Source organism: Macrobrachium nipponense, chromosome 6 (genome assembly GCF_015104395.2).
Source record: "Macrobrachium nipponense isolate FS-2020 chromosome 6, ASM1510439v2, whole genome shotgun sequence".
Classification (NCBI taxonomy): domain Eukaryota; kingdom Metazoa; phylum Arthropoda; class Malacostraca; order Decapoda; family Palaemonidae; genus Macrobrachium; species Macrobrachium nipponense.
In genome coordinates, this window is record NC_061108.1 from 96958710 (window position 1) to 96984965 (window position 26256).

A 26256-nucleotide genomic window follows, 5' to 3' on the forward strand; every position below is an offset into this window, starting at 1 on the left:
GAATATAATTGCTAATAAGGATACATATACACAGTGATACAAAATAGAAATATTGCTTAAATTACACTTAATTCTAATAATATTTCTTAACTTAAGGTAATTTACATATATACAGGAGTAATATGTCATATATGTACCAAAATGGTATCTGTGTAAAGCTATGTATCAAAAAATTCTAGAGCAATTAACATAATAAGTTGAACAAAACAAACTCAACAATAATAATATATAAAGGAATGTATATGACTTAATATACAAAACCCGTAACCATTACAATAAGATGTATCTCCTAGCATAAAAATAAGGAGATGACATCCACGAGATCAATATCCATCATCAATTGTGAGTGTCCCTAGCAAAAAAATAAGGGACACCCACCACACCATCATTCTTAGCTATAAAGCTACGTTCCGGAGAAAGTAGCACTTCCCCTGTGGGAAGGAACTGAATATGATCCGGATCTCTGGATAAAGCCGACAGTTCTGAAATTCTAGCTCCTGAGGCCAAGCTTAATAAAAATAGGGTTTTTCTTAAGAGCATTATAAACGAGCATGTGTCATTATTGGTTTCTGAAGCCAGCTTTAGAACATCGTTTAAGAACCATGATACTGACGTAGGCCTTACAGAAGGTCTAAGTCTAGCACACGCCTTGGGAATAGACGAGAAGTAGGAATCTGTCAAGTCTATGTTGAACCCAAATTGAAAAATCTTTTTCAAGGCTGACTTGTTTGTCGTAATTGTGCTAGCTGCTAAGCCTTTTTCAAATAAGGATCTGAAAAAGGATATAGCTGAATTGATTGTCATGATCCTAATATCTGATTCTTTCAGGAAGGTTGCTAACTTTTTGACAGCAGCATCATACTGTCTCAAAGTTTAATCTCTTTTATCGGATTCCAAGAAGAGAATATTCTGAGGGTCAATATTCGCATCCCTTTTCGCTGCAAACTTCATGAAATCCATAAAGTTAGGGTTTTGAGAATCCCTGAGGAAGCGAACACAGTCTTCGTTTGTACTGACTGGGAGAGCCTGGGATTGGGGATCCGAAGAGGGCGAAGACCCAGTTCCAGAATGAGAGGGAGGTTCCAATTGCTCTTCGGCCAGTCTGGGGCTACTAGAGCCACTTGACCCTTGAATGTCCTGAGTTTGTTTAAGACCTTCATGAGAAGATTCACTGGAGGAAAGACATAAATCTTCTCCCAGTTGTTCCAGTTTAGAGCCAGGGCGTCCGTGGCATAGGCCAGAGGGTCCAGGTTGGGGGCCACATAACACGGGAGTTTGTGGTTCGCTTGAGATGCGAAGAGATCCACCTGTAGACCTGGAACTCTCTGAAGAATCCATTGGAACGAACTGTTGTCCAGTGACCATTCCGACTCTAGAGGTACTGATCGGGATAGAGCATCTGCTATGACGTTTCTCACTCCAGCTATATGAGTGGAGGAGAGATGCCAACTGAACTTGTCCGCCAGGAGAAGATGGCTACCATGACATGATTTAGATGACGTGACTTGGAGCCTCCTCTGTTTACACAATGTACTACCACTGCGCTGTCCAGGACTAGCTTTATGTGGGAGTACTTTGGCGGACGTAACCTTTTTAGAGTCAAGAACACTGCCATTGCTTCCAGTACGTTTATATGGAACTGACGGAACTGAGGTGACCACGTTCCTTGAACCTTCTTGAACTGGGAATATCCTCCCCAACCGCTTAATGAAGCGTCTGTGTGGATGGTGATCCCTGGTGGAGGAAACTGAAGGGGCACTGACACCGACAAGTTCTTGACTTTCGCCCACGGCCGGAGTCGATTCTTTAGAATCAGAGGGACTGAGGATAATTTGTCCCTGGACCTGACATTTGCTCGTGAGCGCCAGATTCTGGTTAGGTCTTTCAGTTTGGCTTTCATTAGGATGTTCGTCACTGATGCAAACTGGAGAGAACCCAGGATCCTTTCCTGAGATCTTCTTGATGCCAGTTTGTGACTCAGAATTGCTTGACTGACTTCGCTATTTCCTTCCTTTTGGATGATGGAATCGACAGAGTATGGGAGGATAGATTCCATTGAATGCCTAGCCACTGAAAGTTTGACTCTGGAGTGAGTCTTGACTTGGTCCTGTTTATCTTGAAGCCTAGATATTCCAGGAACTGAATCACTTTCAGTGTTGCTTTGTTGCATTCCTCGACTGTTGAAGCCCAGATCAACCAATTGTCGAGATACGCTACTACCATAACCCCTTGCGATCTGAGTTGTTGAACTACTACTTCCGCCAGCTTCGTAAACACCCTGGGTGCTACGTTGAGCCCGAAAGGAACTACCTTGAAGGAGAATGTCTGGTCTCCTATCTTGAAGCCCAGATACGGACGGAAGTGTCTTGCAATAGGGATATGATAGTAAGCGTCTGTAAGATCGATAGAGGTGGTGACGGCCCCACGGGGAAGTAAGGTCCGCACCTGCGAGATCGTGAGCATCTTGAACTTGTCGCAGCGAATGGCTAAGTTTAAGCGGGACAAGTCTAAGATTACCCTTCTTTTTTGTGAGCCTTTCTTTGGCACGCTGAACAAGCGTCCTTGAAATTTTAACCTTTTGACTCTCGCTATAGCTCCTTTCTGAAGGAGATCCTCTGCATACTCCGTCAATTCCTTGGAAGGAAGTTGGCGGAAAGGTCTGGATGGGGGAGGGTTCGCTAACCAGCTCCAACCCAGGCCTTTTGACACAATGCTCTGAGCCCACTTGCTGAAGTTCCACCGGTGGCGAAAGTGAAACAGCCTCCCTCCTACCTGAAATTCCTCATTGGTTCTGGTAGCCTCCTCGGCCTCCCCCTGAAATGTTTTCCCCTATTAAAGGGACCTCCCGATCCTCTCCCACGAAAGGGTCGCTTACCTCTGCCTCCCTTACCCGAGCGGTCATACTTCTGTGAAGCTTGACCCTCGAAGACCTGGTTGTAGGCTGGAGAGAGGGCGTAAGAGGTGGAGGGCTGAGGCTGAGGGGAGATAACATAAATCGGCTGCGATTGAGCCTTTGAGGTGGAAGGTTGGGCTGTTTGCACCAAGGGAACAGCCGGAACTTGCTGAGAAAAGCGTGGCTGCTTTTTCTGGTAGGGCTGGAAACGTCTAGGTTTCCTTTGAGCCTTACCCTTACCGGCTTGATCCTGTCGTCTCTTGGCCGTAAGACCCCAACGGTCCTTAAGGCTCTGGTTCAATCTCGTAGCCTCTGACTGAACCTCCTTCACCATCGCTTCTGGGAAGAGGTCTGCTCCCCAGATGCTTGACGCAAGCAACCTATTCGGCTCGTGCCGAATAGTTGCTTCTTGTAGGACATGTTTCCTACAATTCGTCCTAGCAGTGGCAAACTCAAACATATCTGACTGCACCGTTTGAGTCAAAGATTTGGTAAGAAGCTTGAAGAGCGGTTCCGACCCATAGGCAATGGTAGCCACCTCGGTCATAGCCATGGAATTAATGGACCTGGCTAACCGCGATTTGGCATCGAATTCTGCCTGAATAAGGCTATCTGGAAGCCTAGGTAGCTTCTCACCAAACTGCTCCATAGCACAGTCTGGTTTGAGTTTGCCAGCTGAGAAGGTGTTAGGTAAGTCTTCCCACAATTCACCGGCTGAAGGAAGTAAAGGAGATGTAGGATCTGCTTCCTTCAGTTGAGGCATGGGATCCCCCTTCTGGGCTGCTGGAATAGTAGTTGTCGCGATCTTTGTCAGGAAAGGGAGCGGGGTACTCTCTTCCATCGTAAAGATCGTAAACGGACTCTTGAAAGGTTGGATTTTCGTGTTGGAACAATCCATGTCCTCTAGACACCTGAGCCATTCTCTCTGAGCCTGGTCACGTGAATAGAGGACTGTCTCCTTTGGTACTTTATCATCCCGAGTCATGGCTGAGGCGGTGAGCCTGGCGTAGCCGATGAACGGAGGCTGAAGGCTTCCGGGTAGAACTCGAAGTCCTCAATCCTCCGAGTTCCACATTCCGGGATAGAGATGAGCCCGTCTTGGAAGGGGGCGTATGACGCTACTCTCCAAGGGTTGTTCATTGAGAACGGAGGTAGAGAGTCATACGGGGGAAGTTGGGCTCCACCTGTGCTGAAAGGTGGAGGAGAGGCTAGAGGAGCTTGGCTCAGTCCGGCTATAATGTTGTCCTGAGAGGTAATCCTATCAGACAACCGAGAGATCATTTGTTCCATGCTATTTTTCAGAGACCCAACCAGATCGCCCACCTGTTGTAACAGACCAGCGTTGGAGTCCAAAGCCGGAGCTGCTGCGGAGGTGGAAGGGTGGCCCTGAACTGGAACCAAGGGTAGCGGAACTGACGACTCCGCTGGAGTGTGAGATCTCTCCCTGGAGGATCTATTCCTCGAGGACTTAGAGCCGGACCCAGAAGCTTTAGATCTCTCTGCTCCGGGATTCCTAGCCGGAGACTTACGAGAAGAGGATGACGCCGAAGCCGTCTTCTTAGACGACGACGACGTCTTCGTCAAGGTTTTCACTGCTTGACCCTTGACCTTGGGTCTAACTGAAGCGTCAGGAGAAGTATATAATTCATTACCCGTAAAGCCTTGGAAGGATGGAGAGGTTGCAGGAGTAGAAGAACCAGTTGCACCCAAGGGTATCCCTTGGGTGTCCAACTTACCTACCTCGACCAACAGGTCGTCTACACCTACCATAGGTTCCACATTGATATCAAGCGTCGCGACTTCCGAGATGTCCTGGCCTTGGTCTGTCAACGAGGCAGCCAGCTGTTGCTGGATGAAAGCGATAGTCGGGGCCGCCTCTGCTGGGTCGACGTAGCCTGTCGCCTTGCCTCCGGGGAAGATTAGTACCGCCAACCTCTTCTCAAGGATGTAGGGCATACCCTTGGCGGCGTTCTTCGCGAAACCGCCGACCCAGGCCCGCAGGGTTGCCAGTGCGGTATCCCTCACAGCCGGAGCCTGGAAGAGAGGGTATTGATTAGATTTAAGAATAACTTAAAACTAAAACTAACTTAAAGCGTAACTTAAAATTATAGGGGCTATAAGACCCCCTGAATTTTATCTTAAGTTAGAGTGATTAATGTAAAAACTTAAGCACTATAACAAATGAGGACCAGTTATCGGAGTTGGAATACTTACCCCGTCTAAGAGCTGGCTCACCAGATCGTAACAGATGGTACACGTCTCGTGGTACCAGACCTGGATGTCCCCGTGCGGAGTCGCGCATGGAGCATGGGACCGGCAAACTTCGTGTCCACATGGGTCCTGAAGTGTGGCGGCGCATCCCGGATGCTCACAGTTGGTGGTCTGTAAGTGAAAAGACACATGAGTATCTTAAAGACTATCACTTACAGGCTAAAGGACAGAAGAACTCCGTTGCATGCCGGAGCTCGGAAAAAATTTGGGCATAACCCCTCCCTTAATCGCCTGAATAGGCTATAACCCCGGAGGGATCCGGTGAGACAGGAAGGGAGGGGGGATGGTTTAAGGTACTTAAGATAAACTTAATAGTTTAACATAATAGATCTTAAACCTAAAAACTCGAACGTACCGGACTAAGTCCAGTGCGTGGCGGAGTGTTGTAACTCAGCGAGACGGAGTGGTTAGAAGGGACCGACTGTATGTTCCGGTCCACCCTGCTGGGTGGACTAGCACCTTTCCGCTGGATGCCAGGTCTCCGGTGGTAAAGGAGCCCTAGTAAGGTGGGAAAGAGCAAGAGGACATACAGACTCGGGCTAGCAACGGAGCGACGGGGTAGCAACGGAGGGGGGAAAGGCCAGTCCCCCCCAACTTACCATCCGGCCGGACCGAGAAGCCGGAGAGGTCGAGTCCAGTCTGGGTCTGTCCCGTCCCTCTACTCCCTCCGCCTGGGGGGAGAGAGGGAGGCAGGCTCGGGTATGCGGAGCGAGCATGGCAGACCGACCCACCCCCCCCGACTCTATAGAAGAGCGGGAGGGGGGGAAGGTGACTGGACAGGCGTCTGGCTGCCTCGTGATCACGTAGTGACCACGGGGCGATAAGAAAAAAAACAACTAAAGCCTAGAAACATAACCAACTGATCAGAGAGATGCTATCGGGAAGCAACCGAACTGAAGAGCGGTAGCATATAGGCCCAATGGGCCATGACCTAGGCTAAGCAAGCCAGACGCCTAGCTAACCTAACAAATATCATATAATTAATTCAAATGAATAATAAAATGAAAGAAAGAAAACAATATAGTAGGAGAAAAAATCCAGGAGTGTACGACTAACTCGAAGGCAAGTCTACCACTCAAAGCTAGCCGAGGCCGATACTAAGAGCCGTGGCTAGGGTCTGGATGGAAGGAGCCTACATAAGGTAAAAGACATGCATGCATGACAAAACCGTGTAGACCGTACCCTAAACAAAGCGGATAATTAAAATAGAGCGTACTTAAGTAAGGGGATGTTCTGGGTATGGGCGACCAAGAACGAACCCACCACGAGGCAGAACCATGCTGCCATGCTTCCGACCTAGAGTTCGTATTTATACCTAAAAAACGGCAAATACGGGCTCAGGGCCGGAAAAAACCAATTAGCAATAAACACTGAGTACTTAACTTAGCTGCTGCGATGGCTGCACGCTCCATGGTAAATAAATCCAAAGGAAAGGGCACAAAAAACACCGAGTAAAAAAATGGCACGTCTGAATTGAGTGCGCTAACTGAAAAGGATGGCCACCAGAGGCGCAGCAGTCGGCAGCATGGGATAGAGTAGTAGTAGTAAGTGCTGCCCACTCTGTGGGTCGGCTCTCCTCTTGGGGGATTTTGTAGTGGGAGAATTCTATTGGCATTTGGCTCGTGGTAGTGGTCTCACTCGCCATAGTGTTCATACCGACACCCTCTTGGAGGGTGAGCGAGTCAGTTATACTGACCCTTTTCTTTATTTATTTATTCTCTGGTATGTGTTAGTACATTTACCCTAGAAATAATAGATTAAAGGATATTTCGCGCAGCGACACGAGCTGAGCCCAGAAATTAATATTAGAAAATTAGTAAATCATTTATCACATAAAAAGCATGCATCCCTGTAAGGGAGAGAGAGAAAATTATTAGTTATTATGTGATATCATTTAATCTTATTAAACTTACTAATACAGTATTGATCAATATTAATATTTTAAAATCAGTAAATAATTTTTGTATCATAAAAATGTATTTAGGCATGAAAATAACATCAAAATACACTAATTAGTGATTATTTATCGTCGGAAAACCCCGCGAATAGGCAAATTCACTGCAAATAATGGTTAGATATGGTCCAGAAAAAAATCCGCGAATCAGTGAGTCCGCGAATCCGGAGAACGCGAATACGGGGGCCCCACTCTGCTAGTACGTATTAAGTTAGGTATTGAATGGTCCAAATTATTGTAGTATTTCATTGTTTATAGGTCAATTTAGCTTTATTATGAAATTTACTGGGGTGTTTTTGGAGGGCTTTGAACGGATTAGCTATTTTACATGTAAAATGCGGTTCAAGATACGAAAAACTCATGATACGAAGGCCGCCTCGGAACGGATTAATTTCGCATCTCGAGGTACCACTGTATATATACGTATATATGCCCTGAGGAAGTAGAAGAATCAGATCATCAGAGAAAGAGAGATATCTCGACGTTGAGCAACCCTTCAGAGAAGAAAAGTCCTACGAGTTGTTTCGAGAAGTAACTGCCCTTCGAGTATTAAGACTAAGACATTTCTTTCTGCAGTATGAAGTCAAGAAGCTGTCTGAAGTTTCTACTGTCCCCTTGTGTGAAGCCCTCACTTCGAGCACTGGCTTCAACAGCTGCAAAACTGGCCAGCAAGTATTTCATTACAGCACTGTTTCCCCAGTTTACATATTGTAAGGTTTTATTTTATGTAAATAAGAGAAACCATTCTGCATTTATCTTTGTTAATAAGCTTGTAAATAAACTAATGTTCTATTTGAGTTTCTTTCTATATTCGTATCCCCAGTTTCAACTGTTGGTGTTTAATCCTTTTTGTTTATTATAATAAAGAACATGAGCGGATCTCGGTCCGTAACAGCCAGGTAAGAGAATGAGGGGTTGTAAGAGGTGGGCCCTTCATGTAAAGACCTCAGAGGTTTATATGTTATGAATACACATTACTTAAAAAATTTTCATTTGTTCCTACACGAATACAACCCCTTGTCATCTGGGTACTCTCTTCCTGGTCATGAAAGAGCAAAAGGAGGAGACCGTACCTCTGATTTACTGAACAATGAGATGTTCAATTATCAGACTTCTGGCCATTTTGAATTAATGGAAAGTAATATCCCTGATTCAAAAAGGTTTGGATGAACCCACAGTGTCAGAGACTTTAAAGCTTAGAATAACCAACTGGCTCGCTCATAGTCAGTCCCTCTCTCCCCTTGCTAGAGTTAAGGAAGAAATTGCATCTACTAATCCAAATAAAATTGGATTATAGATAGAATATTCAGTCATCTATATCACCTGCATGCAGGCCAGTCCAGCATGTGACAGCTCTTTCACTGTTCGTCTGGCCACTGACTTGTTGAGCATCCACCATAGGATCCAAGGAAAAGAACTCCGAGGACCTATGGGCAACATCCCAAGGCAAAAGGAGATGAATGTGATCTAAACGATTGATTATAGGCAGTCTCTGGTTATCAGCAGGGGTTCTGATCCAGATGGCGTGACGATAACTGAAAATCACTGACAGCTGAAAGGTGTTGCTGTTGTAGCGACTGGCGCCAATAAGTGGAGATGTGCTGAAAATCCAGTTATCATCATCACTAACACCTCAAAACTGGATCGCAGATAACCAAGTCTGTCGATAAGTGGGGACTGTCTGTAGATTCCATCTTAGTATGTGACCGACAGGTTCTTCCTGAATGGAATGGACATAAAGGACAAAGAACTCCACATTAATGTGTTGGAGTTGAAGGCAGCTTTCCTGGGTCTTCAATAGACTCGAGAAAGGGAGGTAGGGCACTCCATTGTTCAACCTTCCTGAATGTTCCCAATATGCCAAAGATAGTCTTCTACAGCAATGAACAAACCTGGGACCACAAACAGTAGACCTCTAGCTTCCTGTTGAACCATGAAGTGAGAGGTCTAACATGGGTCTTCTCCAAGTAGGCAGAGGAGACAATAGGATAACCCAAGGGAATGTCCTATGATAATTGTTCTTCACAGATATGTTCTAAATATCCTACCGTCAATCTGTGCACTGTCAAAGTACTCGCACTTTAGAAAGAGATGTCCTAGCGCTGCCAACCAAAGGAACATGCATTTCCAACAGAGGGGACACCCTATGAGGTGATCCCCTGAGTTAAGTATACATATATCTTAGTTTTACCAGACCACTGAGCTGATTAACAGCTCTCCTAGGGCTGGCCCGAAGGATTAGATATTTTTACGTAGCTAGGAACCTAGCAACGGGACTTATAGCTTATGGTGGGATCAGAACCACATTATATCAAGAAATGAATTTCTATCACCAGAAATAAATTCCTCTGGTTCCACGTTGGCCGAGCTGAGAATCGAACTTCAAACCACCGGATTGTAGCCGAGCGTGAAATCCACTCGGCCAATGAGGGACATAGGTGATCCCCCTAGGATGACATACGTTCAGTATGCCACTCATCAAAGGGAAAATTTTCTCTTTCCTTCTAAGACCATTTAGAAGAAAATTATATGTATGGCAATAGTTTGTATCTGTAAAGCAAATGTTTTTAGAATTTTGATTGACTTGGTCAGTATGAGAATAACTAAGCTTTTGTTTAAAATAAAATTTGTTTTACAGGAGTTAAGCTTGGAAGCAGCTGAGTCTAGAAAAAAGTTTCGTTCCTATGAAGATTTGAAAAAAGATTTTGATGAAATAAATATTTCCATGGAAACGGATAATGAGATTTTAACGAGAGTAATCAATCAGTATCAGAAGTCTGATTCCGATGATCAAAAAGTCATTCTGCTTGAAGACTTAGAATATCTTGTTCACCAATTCGATAATGGTATCACTTTTGTTGATTTGGGTAAGTTTCTTGGATGCTATTGAACTTCATTATATTTTTTTTAATTCAATTATAATTGTAGTTTTTCTTTTACTATTTCTAGATAACTTTGAGAAAAATATTTCATAAACATTAGTTTTAACTTTCCATTCAATTATATCTTTTCTGGCTTGGAGAAAATATGTATTCCATAAACATTAGTTTTAAATTCTGCACTCAATTACAGACGGCCCTTGGTTAGCGGCAGGGATTTCATTCCTGGCCGCCGACACGAGTGATTTTCGACACTTAAGCGATTTTAAAGTCTATGGCCGCCGCTTTAATCCTTTGGGTGTCTAGAGTATGTAAAGATATAAGGTTTTATACAGTATACAGGTAGCTGTAGTGTTCAAGTTACGATAATTCGTCTTACGATAATCCTATTTTATGAGAAACCAAATTACAATAGCCTAACTCTATCCCATCTTCTAGTTACATTATGGAGGAGTAATGATGGTAGTTTATATTTGACAACATCTCCGAGGGTTGCGTGAGAGAGAAAGAGAGAGAGAGAGAGAGAGAGAGAGAGATTGGTGGAGGAATAAATGGGAGTAGTTGAATGGCGGTTGCAAGTGTGTGTCTGTTGTGGCGCTCTGTTGTGTATATCAGTAGCAGGAGTGTGTTACGGGAGTCTTAAGAAGTAACGTGTTTGTTGAAGTCGTAGAGTTGGTTTGGGGCAGCAGTTATCCGGTGGTGGTCAGTTGATGTTATGTTATTTGATTGATTTTGGTGTTGTAAAGTTGTTGTGCATGTGTCTGTCTGGTTGTGGTAAAGTTGAAGAGGTTGGTCATGCATTTCTGTGCCTGTGAATGGGTGGTTGGGGCGGTGTTGGTGCTGGCATGTTGTGCAGGGTTGAGTTGTGTGGTTGTCATGTTGTTTCGAGCTGTTGGTGTTCGTCTGCTTAGGGATTGGTCGGGTTGTTAGGTTGTTGTGGGGTTGTGGTTTTCGTTTAGTTGTTTTGTGTTGTGATTATCGGTGGTGGTTGTGTCTCAACTAACCTATATCCAGTGGACAGCACAGCCTAGCCCTGAGTATTTGGAGCCAGAGGTGAGTACGGGTTTGTTTTGTGTGTTCGGTATTTCATTGAACCAATTGTCCTGCGGGTAAAAAGTAATGTAAAGGGGAAAGTGGGACTGGGAAATTTTGTCAGCTTGTATGATTAACTTAACTGTGGCGAGTTTGCCTGCTTTTTTCACTTGGCCTTGATTCCACCCCAGAAATTGTTGGCGCCTGAACAGCGACTGCTGATGTGGCAGCTGCAGGACAATTGGTCTAGGATAGTGTGTATGAGTGGTGAGAAAATTTAGGATGGAAGGATTGAGTGAGGTGGAGAGGCTGAAGGAGGAAGTTGAGGTTGGAAAGAGAAGTGAGAGAACGATTGGAAGTGGAGAATGAGAGGTTGAGGGTAGAGTGTGAGGAGCTGAAATCCAAGTTAGAGAAAATGAGAGGAATGCTAAGGAGTGGGAAAGTGGAAGTGAAAGGAGCGGAAGAGAGAATGGTTGAGAAAATTGACGAAAAATTCGGAGTAATAATGAATGCAGTGCAGGAGATGATGAAGGGGTTCATGGGAGAGGGAGCTGTAGGAGGTAGGTCTACTGGGTCTTGTGATGGGCCAGGAGTGGTAAAGAAAGTGGAAGAGTGAGTGGATGAGACTACAAGTGACAAAGGTGATTTAGTTGTGATAGGTATGGGAAAAAAGGGAAAGACACAGGATAAGGATAAGCCTGCGGACAAGAATAAGAAGGGGGCTGAGGAAAAGAAGACTAAGGGAAAGAAGGCTAGTAAGGATGACGGACAGGGTGAGACTAGGACTGAATACATTGGGGAAAGGGCTGAGAGTGATTTGGATAGCGGTGAGTGGAAACAGGTAGGTAGAAAGAAGGGTAAGAAGAGCATAATCAGAAGCATGGATGTTAGTATGGAAATTGATTCGTTGTATTCGTGGAGGTTAAGAGCGATCAGAATGGAAGTAGCCAAAGAGAGTGAGAGTGAGCAGGAAGTATGAAAGGCTGCGTATATGAGAGAGGTACTCCGATGTGCACAATATGAGGAATATGGTAGTATGGACATAGGGAACTTTTTTAAGGAATATGGGAAGTATTGTGTGGCTAAGTATGGGGATAACAAGAGAGTCTGGGCAAGAGAGTTGGGTAGCTTTTTGACGGGATTTTTGTTGAGTATGTATGGGGTAATGATGAGTGTGGGGAATGTGCCTTATGAGTGTGTGGAAGCCAGGCTTGTGGAACAGGTGAAGAGGATAAAGATTAGTGTTAGATATAGGAGAAAACATGGTTTTGATGAGGTAAGAATGAATGTTGGTGAGTCGTTGTTGATGTATGTGTGCAGGTTGGAAACATTAGCTAGGAAAAAGTTTGGGGGCGAAGGGATAAATGAGTGTAAAGAGGTAGTGAGGAAGTTGTTGGCGACTGTGCCTGAGAGTGTGTATGAGTTTGTAAATCTGAAACATAGGAGAAAATGCGATGGACAAATGAAAGGTTGACGTGGAACAACATTTTGGAAATAGTAGAGGATTACGAGTTAGAGAGGTGTATGAAAGAGAGTAGAAGTGCCAGTGTTAGGACTGAAGTATCTGAGGTTATACCAGAGTTTAAGAGCTATAGGGAGGCAGTTTTAGAAGGGCCAAGGCGAATGGCAGAGCGAGTGGTTGATAAGAGTGTTAGAGCAAGTAACGCAAGTGTGGTTAACCCTAAGAGAGATCGGACTAGGGTCAGTTAGTCATGAACGAGAGCAGCAGTGTTACAGATGTGGAGAGCTAGGACACAAGAAGAATGAATGTCGGTGGGCGTTGGGTGCATGCTTTGGGTGTGGGCAAACGGGGCATTTAGTGAGTGAGTGTAAGAAAGATAGGGATATTAAATGTTACAGGTGTGGGCAAAGTAGGGCATAGCAAGTGGATGTCGGGGTACCCATGTGACTGAGGTTTGTGGTAATTGCAGGAAGAACGGGCATTATGCTAGCCCTCTTACGCCGAAGGGGTATAATAAAAATCGTCTCGCTCACTCCGAGGGGGTCTCGGAGTGAGCGCCAAAGCGGAAAAAAAAGGATTTTGACGTAGGAAAAATCTATTTCTGGGCGATTGGTTCGTGTCGCCCAGCGAAGTAATCCTTTAATCCATTATTTCTAAGGTAAATGATCTAACAAATACCAGAGAATAAACAAAATAAAGAAAAAGGTCAGTATAACTGACTCGCTCACCCTCAAGGAGGGTGTCGGTATGAACACTAGGGCGAGTGAGACCACTGCCACGAACCTCTTGCCGATAGAAATCTCCCACAACAAAACCCCACAAGAGGAGAGCCGACCCACAGAACGGGGCAGCAACTACTACTACTCCAACCCACGCTAGGGACTGCCGCGCCTCTGGTGGCCATCCTAAAGTTAGCAATCAATCTTGAGCGAAGGGTTGGGAAGAGGTGGGATTTCGCTGGGCGACACGAACCAATCGCCCAGAAATAGATTTTTCCTACGTCAAAATCCTTTTTCTGGGCTCAGTTTGTGTCGCTGCGCGAAATTGTACCAGAGAATTAGCACAAGATTGAAAATAAAGAAGGTCTCAATAAAATTTAAAATTTCAATTAAATACTATAATTGCAAGAAAAATATATATACAGATACACAATTGTTCATAGAGCGTTAATAAAGAACAATACTTAAAATTAACTTAAAGTTAACATATATACAAGGGCTTACATGGGATATATGTTGAACTTAAAACATGTGTATGATAATCATAGGTAAAAACACTTGAAGTAATTACAAATAAACAGTATCAATAATGTAGTAAAGTATGTATATGAACAAACTTAAGGTAAAAACACATTAAACAAGTTCATAGATCTTAATAAACAAATCAATAACCATTGTAAATGGAGATGTGGCACCCTAGCATAAAAATAAGGGGACCACATCACAAAGATCAGTATATACAATCAATTGTGGGTGACCCTAGCAAAAAAATAAGGGACACCCACTAAACCATCACAAGAGCAGCTAAGACTCAAGGGTAGACGTAGATGAACAAGGTAGGTATAGACAAACTGTTGGCTGAGATAGGTAGAAAGGAGATCTGGATCTTCAACTCAACTACTAAGCAGAGTCGGGGGAAACTATGTTACCCGCCGCAACTGCTGAAAACTTCAAAGATTCCAAAGACTTTAAGTAGTGACGCTTAAATACTGTCGGCGATTTCCATCCAGTATACTTTTTCAAGTCATCAAAATTCATGTGTTGAAAGTAGTTAATTGAGGTGGCTACTGCCCTGACATCATGAACCTTGGGGAAGGATTCAGGGTTAGCTTGTTTAATAAAGTATAGGATCTGTTGCCTTATACCTTTAATTGATAAAGGTATAAAGAGAGGACCCGAAGAGGATGAGGATGTCCTGGACAGAAAGGCTCGTAAGGTCGTTACTGGACAAAGAGAAAGATCTTGAGGAAGGGGTATAACCTTCCAAGGTTCCCACCTCAACAAAGGATCCTCATTCTTTGCTAAAAAGCTGCGATCTGGAGAAAGCAGAACTTCTCCTGAAGGAAGAAATTCTACATGATTCGCATCTCTGGATAACGCCGACAGTTCTGAAATTCTAGCTCCTGAAGCCAAGCTTAATAAAAATAATGTTTTTCTTAAGAGCATTATAAATGAACATGTCGTGTTATTTGTATCTGAAGCCAGCTTTAGAACATCATTTAAAAACCATGACACTGACGTAGGCCTTACTGAAGGTCTAAGTCTAGCACAAGCCTTGGGAATAGACGAAAAGTAAGAATCTGTTAAGTCTATGTTAAAACCCAGTTGAAAAATCTTCTTCAAGGCTGACTTGTTTGTCGTAATGGTACTAGCTGCTAACCCTTTTTCAAATAAGGATCTGAAAAAGGATTTAGCTGAATTGATTGTCATGATTTTAATGTCTGCTTCTCTCAGGAAGGATGCCAACTTTTTAACTGCAGCATCATACTGCCTTAAAGTTGAATCTCTTTTATCTGATTCCAGGAAAAGAATATTTCGTGGATCGATATTTGCATCTCTCTTGGCCGCAAACTTCATGAAGTCCATAAAGTTAGGGTTTTGAGAATTCCTGAGGAAGCGAACACAGTCTTCATTTGTACTGACTGGGAGAGCCTGGGATTGGGAATTCGAAGAGGACGAAGACCCAATTCCAGAATCAAAGGGTACCAGTTGCTCTTAGGCCAGTCTGGAGCTACTAGAGCTACTTGACCCTTGAACGTGCTGAGTTTGTTCAGTACTTTCAGGAGAAGATTCACCGGAGGAATATATAAATCTTCTCCCAGTTGTTCCAATCTATGGACAGGGCGTCCGTGGCATAGGCCAAAGGGTCCAGGTTGGGAGCCACATAACAGGGAAGTTTGTGGTTCGTTTGAGATGCAAACAGATCTACTTGCAGGCCTGGTACCTTCCGGAGAATCCATTGGAACGAACTGTTGTCCAGTGACCATTCCGATTCCAGAGGAACTGAACGGGATAGAGCATCTGCTATGACGTTTCTCACTCCGGCTATATGGGTGGGGGAGAGGTGCCAACTGAACTTGTCCGCCAGGGAAAAGATGGCTACCATGACATGATTCAGGTGTCTTGATTCGGAGCCTCCCCTGTTTATACAATGGACTACTACTGCGCTGTCCAGAACTAACTTTATGTGAGAGTTCTTTGGCGGACGTAACCTCTTCAGAGTCAGGAACACTGCCATTGCTTCCAATACATTTATGTGAAGCTGGCGGAACTGAGGTGACCATGTTCCCTGAACTTTCTTGAACTGAGAATATCCTCCCCAGCCGCTTAGTTGAAGCGTCTGTGTGGATAGTGATTCCCGGAGGAGGAAAATGAAGGGTTACTGATATGGACAGGTTCTTTAACTTTGTCCAAGGGCGCAGACGATTCCGTAGAATCTGTGGTATTGATGATACCTTGTCCCTGGATCTGACATTTGCTCGTGAGCGCCAGATCCTGGTTAAGTCTTTCAGTTTGGCTTTCATCAAGATGTTTGTCACTGAGGCAAATTGGAGGGAACCCAGGATTCTTTCCTGGTTTCTCCTTGAAGCATATTTGTACTTTAGAAATTGTTTCACTGACTTCGCTATTTCTTTCCTCTTGGCTGATGGAATCGACAGAGTATGGGAGGATAGATTCCATTGAATGCCCAGCCATTGAAAGTTGGACTCCGGAGTGAGTCTTGACTTTGCTCTGTTTATCTGGAACCCCAGATACTCCAGGAATTGAATGACTTTCATTGTGGCTTTGCGACATTCCTCGACTGTTGGAGCCCAAATCAACCAATCGTCGAGATACGCTACTACCATTATCCCTTGAGACCTCAGTTGTTGGACGACTACTTCCGCCAACTTCGTGAATACCCTGGGTGCTACATTCAGACCGAAGGGAACTACCTTGAAGGAGGGAGAATGTTTGATCTCCCAGCTTGAAGCCCAGGTAAGGGCGAAAGTGTCTTGCAATAGGGATATGATAGTATGCGTCTGTAAGATCGATAGAGGTGGTGACGGCCCCACGGGGAAGTAAGGTCCGCAATTGCGAGATAGTCAGCATTTTGAACTTGTCGCAGCGAATGGCCAAGTTTAAGCGGGACAAGTCTAAGATTACCCTTCTTTTTAGTGAGCCTTTCTTTGGTACGCTGAACAAGCGACCCTGAAATTTTAATCTGTTGACTCTCGCTATTGCTCCTTTCTGGAGGAGCTCCTCCGCATACTCCGTCAGTTCTTTTGATGGAAGTTGAAGGAATGGTCTGGGTGGAGGAGGATCTCCAATCCAACTCCAACCCAGGCCCTTCGACACAATGCTTTGTGCCCATTTGCTGAATCCCCACCGATGCCGGAAGAGAAACAGCCTCCCTCCTACCTTGGAGATCTCACTGCTGCTGGGTCGAGTGACCTCCGCGGCCCCCACGGAAGTGTTTTCCCCTGTTGAGTGACCTTCCTGATCCTCTCTGACGAAAGGATCCCCTAGCTCTACCGCTCCTGCCGAACCGGTCATAGTGTTGGAAGGCTTGGCCCTCGAACACTTGGTTAAAGGCTGGGGAGACAGCGTAGGAGGTGGAAGGCTGAGCCTGAGGGGAAATCACATAAATGGGTTGAGTCGGAGTCTTCGAGGTAGAAGGCTGGCCTGATTGTACAATCGGCACAGCTGACACAGCTTGGTTAAAACGTTGCTGTTTCTTCTGGTAAGGCTGGTAACGTTTTAGTTTCTTCTGCTTCTTGCTTACTGCAGATTGATCTTGGCGCCTCTTAGCCGTGAGGCCCCAGCGATCCTTGAGGCTCTGATTGAGCCTTGTTGCCTCATTCTGGACCTCCTTGACCATGGTTTCAGGAAAGAGGTCTGCTCCCCAGATGTTGGAGGAAAGCAGCTTATTCGGTTCATGCCGAATAGTTGCTTCCTGGAGGACGTGCTTCCGGCAATTGACCCTGGCAGTCACAAACTCGAACAGGTCCGACTGGACCGTATGAGTCTGTGACTTGGTCAATGGCTTGAAGAGCGGCTCTGAAGCTTAGGAAAGAGCCGCTACTTCCGTCATTGCCATGGTATTCATCGACCTGGCAAGCCTAGACTTGGCCTCAAACTCAGCTTGAATGAGGCTATCAGGGAGTCTAGGTAGCTTCTCGCCGAACTGGTCCATGGCGCAGTCCGGCTTGAGCTTACCTGCCGAGAAGGTATTTGGCAGATCGTCCCACAAATCTCCAAGCGAAGGGAGCAAAGGAGAGGTGGGGTCTGCTTCCCTTAACTGGGGTAAGGGTTCTCCCTTCAGGCCAGCCGGAATGGTAGCCGTGGTGATCTTCGTTAAGAAGGGGAGAGGAGTTTCTTCATCCATTGTAAAGATGGTAAAGGGACTCTTAAAGGCTTGAATTCTAGTGTTTGCGCAGTCCATTTCTTCCAGACACCTGAGCCACTCCCTTTGAGCCTGGTCCCGGGAGTAAAGTACTGTCTCCCTCGGGACCTTATCCTCCCTAGTCATGGCTGCCTCCGTTAGCCTGGCGTAGCCAATGAACGGCGGTTGGAGGTTCTCCGGATAGAACTCGAAGTCCTCAATCCTTCGAGTGCCGCACTCCGGGATGGAGATAAGTCCGTCCTGGAAAGGGGCGTATGAAGCCACTCTCCAGGGGTTGTTTATTGAGAACGGAGGCAGAGAATCATGAGGAGAAAGCTGTACTAGGCCAGCACCGAGTGCCGGAGGAGTAGCCAGAGGGGCCTGATTGAGCCCGGCTATTATGTTGTCCTGGGTTGTGATCCTTTCGGATAACCGGGAGAACATCTGCTCCATACTATTCCTCAAAGAGCCTACCAAGTCCCCCATGTGCTGCATCAACCCAGCGTTGGGATCCAGAGCCGGAGCCGATGCGGAGGTGGAAGGATAACTCGGCAGAGGTACCAAAGGGAGAGGAGAGACCGCTGGCTCCGCCGGAGTACGGGGCCTCTCCTTGGAGGACCTGCTCTTTGAGGACCTAGAGCTAGAAGCCGAAGCTTTAGCTTTCTCTGCTCCGGGATTTGTAGCCGAAGACTTACGAGACGATGACGCCAACGAAGTCTTTTTGGACGACGACGACGTCTTCGTAAGGGTTTTTTGTACCCTTTGGCCCTTGACTTTGGGTTTAACCGAAGCATTAGGAGTAGAGTACTGGAGCTCAGCTCCTGTAAAGCCTTGGAAGGAAGCGGGAGAAGAAGATCCAGTGGCGCCCAAGGGAAGCCCTTGGGCGTCCAACGTACCTACCTCGACCAACAGGTCGTCAACACCTACCATCGGTTCTACATTTAGGTCTAACGTCGCGACTTCCGCAGAGATATCCTGGCCTGGTTCCTTCATGGATGCAGCGACCTGTTGCTGGATTGCTGTCATAGTCGGGGCTGCTTCCGCCGGGTCGACGTACCCCGTCGACTTGCCGCCGGGGAACAGCAGGACAGCCATCCTCTTCTCAAGAATGTAGGGCTGTCCCTTGGCGGCGTTTTTGCCGAAGCCGCCGACCCAAGCCCTCAGGGTTGCAAGGGCGGTCTCTCTAACAACAGCAGCCTGCAAGAGAGGGCGTCTATTAGTTTAAGTTTAAAGTTGAAGTTCAACCTTAAACTTAAGATATAGTACAGTATTTACAGTCTATATATACAGCTGGAAATACTTACCCCGTCCAAGAACTGACCCGCAAGATCATAACAGATCGTACAGGTCTCATGATACCAGACCTGCAGATTCCCATGCGGAGTCGCGCACGGAGCGTGGGACCTACAGACTTCATGTCCGCAGGGGTCCTGGAGCATGGTGTTGCATCCTGGATGCTCGCAGTTGGTGGTCTGTAAGTGGAAGGATACATGAGTACCATCAAAGACAACACTTACAGGGCTAATTTAGAACTCCGATGCATGCCAGAGAGTGAAAAATTTTTGGGCATAACCCCTCCCCTATCGCCTGAATAGGCTATAGCTCCGGTGTGAGCCGGCGTATAAAACAGGGGGCAAGGGAGGGACCCAGCTTAAGATAGCTTAAAACAAACTTATGATAGACTTAAGCATAAAATAGCACTAAATTCCGGAAACTATTCCGAATCGCAGTGGTATCCGTCTCCGCCGGTGTGCCGAAGAGACGGGGTGGTTAGACAAATGAGACCAACTGCACGCCTGAGGTCCGCCCGCAGGCGGGATACCAGCTCCCTCCCTCGTAATCGACGGAGCTCTGGTAAGAAAATAGAGCACCGACAACCCGGGGAGGGGCGAGAGGGCGAAACAGAACTCGAGCCTACAGCGGGGCAACGGAGCAACAAAGGAGGGGGGAGGCCAACCCCCCTACTTCGTCACAACGGAGCACCGTGAAGCAGAGAGACAAGGTCATACCCAGTCCAGCGTCTGTCCAGCCTCCCCTACTCCCTCCGCGTAGGGAGAGAGGGAGACAGGCCCGGATGGAGCAAGCAAGGACGGACCTCCCTCCCCCCAGCTCTATGGGAGAGTGGGAGGAGGGCAGGGTGACTGGGACGGGCGTCTGGCTGTACCGCGATCACAGGGTGACCACGAAACGATAACATGATAAAAACAACGAAAACTATAGCCTAGGATAATGCAACCAAACTGATCAGCGAGATGCAACCGTAGCTGCAACAAAACTGATAAAAAGAAAGCAACAAAACTAATGGGGACCATGATATAATAAACCTAGGCTAAGATAACGTACCAGACGCCCTAGGCTAACCAAAATCAATAAAATATTAATAATTAAAATAACACCAAAGTAGGGGAAATAAAAATAGTAGGAGAAAAAATCCAGGAGTGTACGACTAACCCGAGAGAAAGTCTACCACTCAAAGCTAGCCTGGGCCGATACTAAGAGCTATGGCTAGGGTCTGGATAGAAGAGATAATGCCTATGCAAGGTAAAGAAAGACATGCATGCATGACATAAAACCAATGCAGGCTAGATCCCCTAAAGGTATGGGAGACCAAGAACGAACCCGCCACGAGGCAGAGCAATGCAGCCATGCTTCCGACCGAGAATCCGTATTTATACGTAAAAAACGGCAAATACTGACTCAAGGTAGGAAAAAACTAAGTAGGAACCTTTCGGAATACTTAACTTAGCTGATGCGATGGCTGAACGCTCCATAATATCCGAAAATCCTCGAAAAAGGCACGAAAAAACACAGAGAGATAAAAAATCAGTGTCTCACGGGCCGTCTAACTTAAAGGATGGCCACCAGAGGCGCGGCAGTCCCTAGCGTGGGTTGGAGTAGTAGTAGTTGCTGTCCCGTTCTGTGGGTCGGCTCTCCTCTTGTGGGGTTTTGTTGTGGGAGATTTCTATTGGCAAGAGGTTCGTGGTAGTGGTCTCACTCGCCCTAGTGTTCATACCGACGCCCTCCTTGAGGGTGAGCGAGTCAGTTATACTGACCTTTGTTCCGATACGTAATACAAACCCTCGGTCCTTTAACAATAGGAAGTAGCTAGCGGCAGCTGGAACGGTCGTAAGCTTCGAACAAGGGGAGAACGGTAGTTAACTGCTTGTCCGATCGTCGCGCGCCGCGCGGACTGGGAGGTAAACAAATCACTTTTGCTTTCGGCCGTTTTGTGGGAAGGGATCAAAGGCGTGTTCGTCATCGCTCTGCCCGCTTTGTCGTTTGCTTTGAGTTGAGTATTTGCCCTCTCTTTCTGTATAAATCAGAGTGACTGTAAGTACTTGTACATTTCTTTATTGATCTTGCAATGAGTGAGGAAGAAATGGAGATATCACCGCGCCCTCCAGTCGACCGTAAAGTTGTGTCCCGGGCTGGAGGGGCGTAGATGTGAGGTTTTAGATCATTTGTTGATGTGGACCCTCACAAGGTTTGTACTCGTTGTCGGGGGCGAGAGTGCTCCCGCAACGAGCCCTGTGTCATATGTATGAATTGGTCCCGAGGCGCAGTGGGTGCTGTACGAGGGCAGGAAGAGACTTAGGCCGCCCAAGAAGTCATCGGAAAGTCCAGTGACTCCTTTGGTAACGGACACTTCGTCCTCTTTCCTGCCCCCCGGCCAGCCCCCACGTTCGCGCCTTCCCCTGCGGGGGGGGTAGCGGAGTCCTTCTCCTCTCTCGATCCGTCGAGTGTGGATGAGGGCGCCCGCTACCCGGGCCACGTAACAGCTGTACTCGGGGTCTTCCGTCCGCTCTGGGGGGGTGCTTCATCCCCCCAGGCGTGAGGGAACCCTCTAACTAACCCGACTCTTGCTTCCGCAGGTGTGCCATCAGCGAAGGACGACCTGGGACAGGTGTGGGAGTCGCTGGGACTGCAGGGAGTGCCCAGCATCCAAGGGTTGATTCAGCGGTTGGCGGGGTCGGCAGTGGTCACTCAGGTGCGGTGACCACTACTACAACCACAGTAACGACACCAGCATATGAGATGCCACCGCATCTGGTGTATACGCCACATATAATGTCGGTGACACCCACGGCTGCTATACAAAAACCCATTACTGCCGTGCCAAAGAGGACGGTGCCACCACCACCTGGATTCTTTGTATTGCCGACCCCGGACTTCCGCTGCCCAAAAAGTACCCCCATGGACCTGCCGCCAGTGCCGAGGATGACGGTAACTGCCGACAGGACGCATGGCTCTCCTGTGGTTACCTGCCGTGCCTCCGCCGTACCTGTTGCTGTCCCAGCCGCTCATTCCTTTTCAGATCAGGGGCCTGCACATTCTCTTTCAGATGTTCCTGCCGTTCCTGCTGTTCCCGGACCTGTTCCTGTTGTTCCTGCTGTTGGTGGTGCTGTCACAGTCTCAGGTCTTTCCGGACAGGTGCAGTCGGGCCCTGTTGCTTCGGCAAACTGCCTGCCCCGGCTCCCTCCTGGGATGGAAGACCTGACGTCCTGTTTCTGGCGGAGACCTGGCCGAAGAAGAAGAGGAAGAGAAAAGAAGGTGTCGTCGTCGTCTTCGTCGTTCTCTTCGTCGTCGCTGCCTCTCCTTCCCCTTCGACTTCTAAGGCTAAACAGCCGAAGAAGAAGAAGGTTGCCTCCTCCCCCCCTAAGAAGACTCCTTCGGGATCTTCTAAGGGCCCGGCTCGCTCAGGCGAGCTGGGGAGCTCTTCTGCTGGTCCTCCTGTTCCTTCGGGAACGGGGCCCGTCGCTTCTTCTGCAAAGAAGAAGTCGACGGGGACCAGAGGTGCACCAGCCTCGGCTGGTGCGTCCTCACCTGGTGCTAGCGGTTCTGCCGCTAAACCAGGTTCCGTCTCGGCCGCTTCTCGTTCGCGAGAAGCACCGAGTGGACGCTCTTCCAAAGAGGACCGTCCAGCCAAAGTTTTTGACGCCCGAGCTTCGCTGCCGTCAAGACAGCGGCGCGGAGCAGAAGACTGGCGAGAGTCGTGCACACGACTCTCGCCAGGCCAGTGGACGCTCTCGCAGCGATCAACTGGCTGCTCGGGCTGACGTGACGGGTTCGCTGACCGGCCACGGGTTGAGGCGAGGAAGGAGTCCCACGGCCGCCGGTACCAGCCACGGCTGGGACCAGCGGTTTGACGCGCCGAGGAGGACGCTGGCTGGTCTCGACGCGACAGAGAGCCTAGCAGGTCACACCCGTCCGCCGCTCCCGATGGACCGGGCGGAGACGTGACCAGCGGCCAGCTCGCCTGAAGCTAGAGATCGGTCTCGACGTTCTCAGCCGAAGCCAATCGCCCCAGGCGAGCGGCAAGGCTAGGCCTGAGCTGCCCGGACCGTCAACCGCGGGTTGACGATCAGCAGCAGCCCTCACGCACGCTGGTCCGGCCAGCGAGCGAGGGGGGTGGGAGCGTCAGGTCTGCCTCTCCCGTACCTTCAACCTCCTCGGGCTATACCGGGAGGAGGTAGCGAGGTACCGAGGAGCGATCACGAGAGGTGCGCCGCTCGTGACCCAGCTATGACGCCGTACGGCTCAGGCACGGTCTTAGGACCGACCAGAACGTACGCGCAAGTAGTTGGAGGCGACCGTCAGGGGTCTGTCGCTGTTCCTCCTTCTGAAGAGGGGTATCGAGGGATATGCTCTTGCTGGAGGGACTGGACGGTCCTACTCCACAAGACGCTGTAACTCCTGAGATACAGAGGAACTTCGCAGAGGTCATTAAGCTGATGCGTCTGCATAATGACCTTGCGGAAGGATCGCCGCTACCACCGGCAGAGCCCAACGTCCCGGCTCGAATCATTTTGGGGTCCCAAGAGGGAGCCCAAAATGATGGTGGGGTTGCACGATCGGAGCTTGCGGACTCGGTCCTGGATCAGGTGGAGAATCTCGTCTCCGGACGGGAGGACTCGCTAAAATCGGACGGTCCTCTAAGCTGCTTCCTCCTCCTCTACAGCGACAGCGAGCGATTTTACGTGCCTTCGGAAGACCCGATACTGCCGAAACAGGTTAACCCGGAGTTAGCGAGGCTGACTCCAGGTGTGTCCCTGCAGCAGCTCCTGTCGGAGAACCTATGGTTCTCGCAGCAGGAGGCACTTGCCCTGGAATCTACCGCTATGGCAGCATTCCAGGCAGTTTCCTGGTTGGATTTGTGGTCCCTCACAATATCCAAAGTAGCGGCCGGCTCTGGGAGTTCTGCTCTCGAAGACGACGCTTCTTTCAGGAGACTGTGCCAGTTCTGGAGGAAGAGCAATCTCTTACCTGCGCATCAGACTGCTAACCTGTGGGCCAAACTTGGTTCTTCGACGTTAGGGACGCAGTCCTTACCCGAGTGACCAAGGGGGCCGGGCGTGAGGCGGCACTCAGGCTACGAAATGGACCTCTTAGGAGTTCCCCAGCTCTCTTTCCTGGAGAGATGGTGGACGCTGCGGTGGAACGGCGGCGCACTGACGAGAGTGACCGCTTAGTCCACCAGGCAGTCTCGAAGGTTTCTGGGCAATCTCGAGTAACTGCGGCCAAACAAAGAGCTTGGCTAGCGCTTCCACGGCGGCGAAGACGGTTGCACCGTCCAAACCCCGTGTGAAGACTCCGGTTGTTTCAACTTCTGCTAGAGGAGGCCGCAACCAGCCCTCCTCCCAGCCCTCCTTTCCCCGAGGAGGTGCTGGAAAGAAGTCGAAACGAGGAGGGAAACGCTAGGGACGGCGTTCCCCCCTCACCTGCTGCCGGAAGTGGGGGGGTGCCTAGCGAGCCATTGGGCGACTTGGCAGCGCTACGGGGCGCCGAGAACTCGGATAGTAGACGTCCTTCGGGAGGGATATCTGCTACCCTTCGAGTCTCGGCCCCCCCTCATCTCCAAACCGGTGTCCATCTACAGACCTATGTCCGGGGATCAGCAAAGGACAACGCTCTTCGACAGGAGATCAAGACCATGCTGGCGAAAACGAGCTGTAGAAATCGTGGAGGACCAGTCACCGGGCTTTTACAGCCGCCTCTTCCTAGTGGAGAAGGCATCGGGGGGCTGGCGTCCGGTGATAGACCTCTCTCCCCTGAACCGCTCGTTCGCACGACGCGGTTCACGATGGGAGTCGGCACGCTCAGTGCTCGACTCGATCAGGGGGAACGATTTCATGCTTTCAGTGGACTTGAAGGACGCGTATTTTCAAATACCCATCCATCGGTCCTCCAGAAAGTACCTCCGCTTCATCTTCGACGGGACGGTGTACCAATTCAGGGCACTTTGTTTCGGTCTCTCAACCGCCCCACAGGTGTTCACGCGAGTGTTCACTCTGGTGTCGGCTTGGGCCCATTCGAACGGGATACGTCTTCTGAGGTATCTCGACGATTGGCTAGTCCTGGCGAGCTCCCGCTCGCAGTTGCTACAGGACAGAGATCGACTCCTCAAGTTTTGTCGCGATCTGGGGATCGTGATAAACTACGAGAAGTCCGATCTCGAACCCAAGCAGAAGATGAAGTAGTACCTGGGTATGCTGATAGACACGGTAGCAGGGCAAGTCTTTCCCGCAGACTTGCGTATCAGCAAATTCAGGGAGGCAGCCGGCCGGTTCCTGTCTCGGCAGGAACAGGCAGCACAGCAATGGCAAGTCGTGATCGGCCATCTGTCGTCACTCGAGAAGTTAGTCCCTCACGGGCGTCTTCACCTGCGGTCTCTCCAGTGGAGACTAAGGGAGAGTTGGTCTCAGGCCAAGGATCCTCCTTACTTCCCGTGGCTATCACGGACAAGGTGAGGCAGGACCTAGCCTGGTGGCTCGACGACAAGAACCTCTTAAGAGGAGTGCCATACGCACTCCCCCCTCCCCCCGGAGATGCTTCTGTTTTCAGACACATCGACCGAGGGATGGGCGCACACCTGGAGGAGTTGCTGACTGCAGGTGTGTGGGACCATCACGAAAAGCACCTTCACATCAATGTCCTGGAACTCAAGGCGGCGTTCAACGCTCTCCAAGAGTTTCAGGACCGCTTGGTGGGACACTCAGTGGTGTTGATGTGCGACAACACCACAGTAGTGGCATATGTCAACAAGCAGGGGGGGGCTGGTGTCTCTTCCGCTCCATCAGTTGACGGTTGCAGGTGCACGAGTGGGCCACGGCTCACTCGATAGAGCTGTCAGCACGCTACATTCCAGGCAAGAGGAATGTAGTAGCAGACAAGCTCAGCCGCCGGGATCAGGTGATAGGGACCGAATGGTCTCTACACCAAGACGTAGCGGAAAGGCTCTTCAACCTGTGGGGGCGACCGGTCGTAGACCTGTTCGCCACCCGGCACAACAGAAAACTTCAGGTTTTCTTTTCAGCTGTGCCGGGAACCCAATGGGCAGCTGCAGAGGACGCTCTACCAACACCCCTGGGACAACCTCTTGCGTACGCCCTTTCCTCCCTTC

At 48.6% G+C, this 26256-nt stretch overlaps 1 protein-coding gene across 4 annotated transcripts in view; it reads left to right on the forward strand.

The window, feature by feature from the left end:
- Nucleotides 1-26256, forward strand: part of LOC135216410 (nucleotide exchange factor SIL1-like) — a 131872-nt gene that overhangs the window by 61865 nt on the left and 43751 nt on the right. For all 4 annotated transcript variants that reach the window (XM_064251700.1, XM_064251703.1, XM_064251699.1 and 1 more), the window contains one exon: nt 9757-9985. In XM_064251700.1, coding sequence (XP_064107770.1) covers nt 9757-9985 — 229 coding nt within the window. The remainder of the gene's footprint in view (nt 1-9756; nt 9986-26256) is intronic.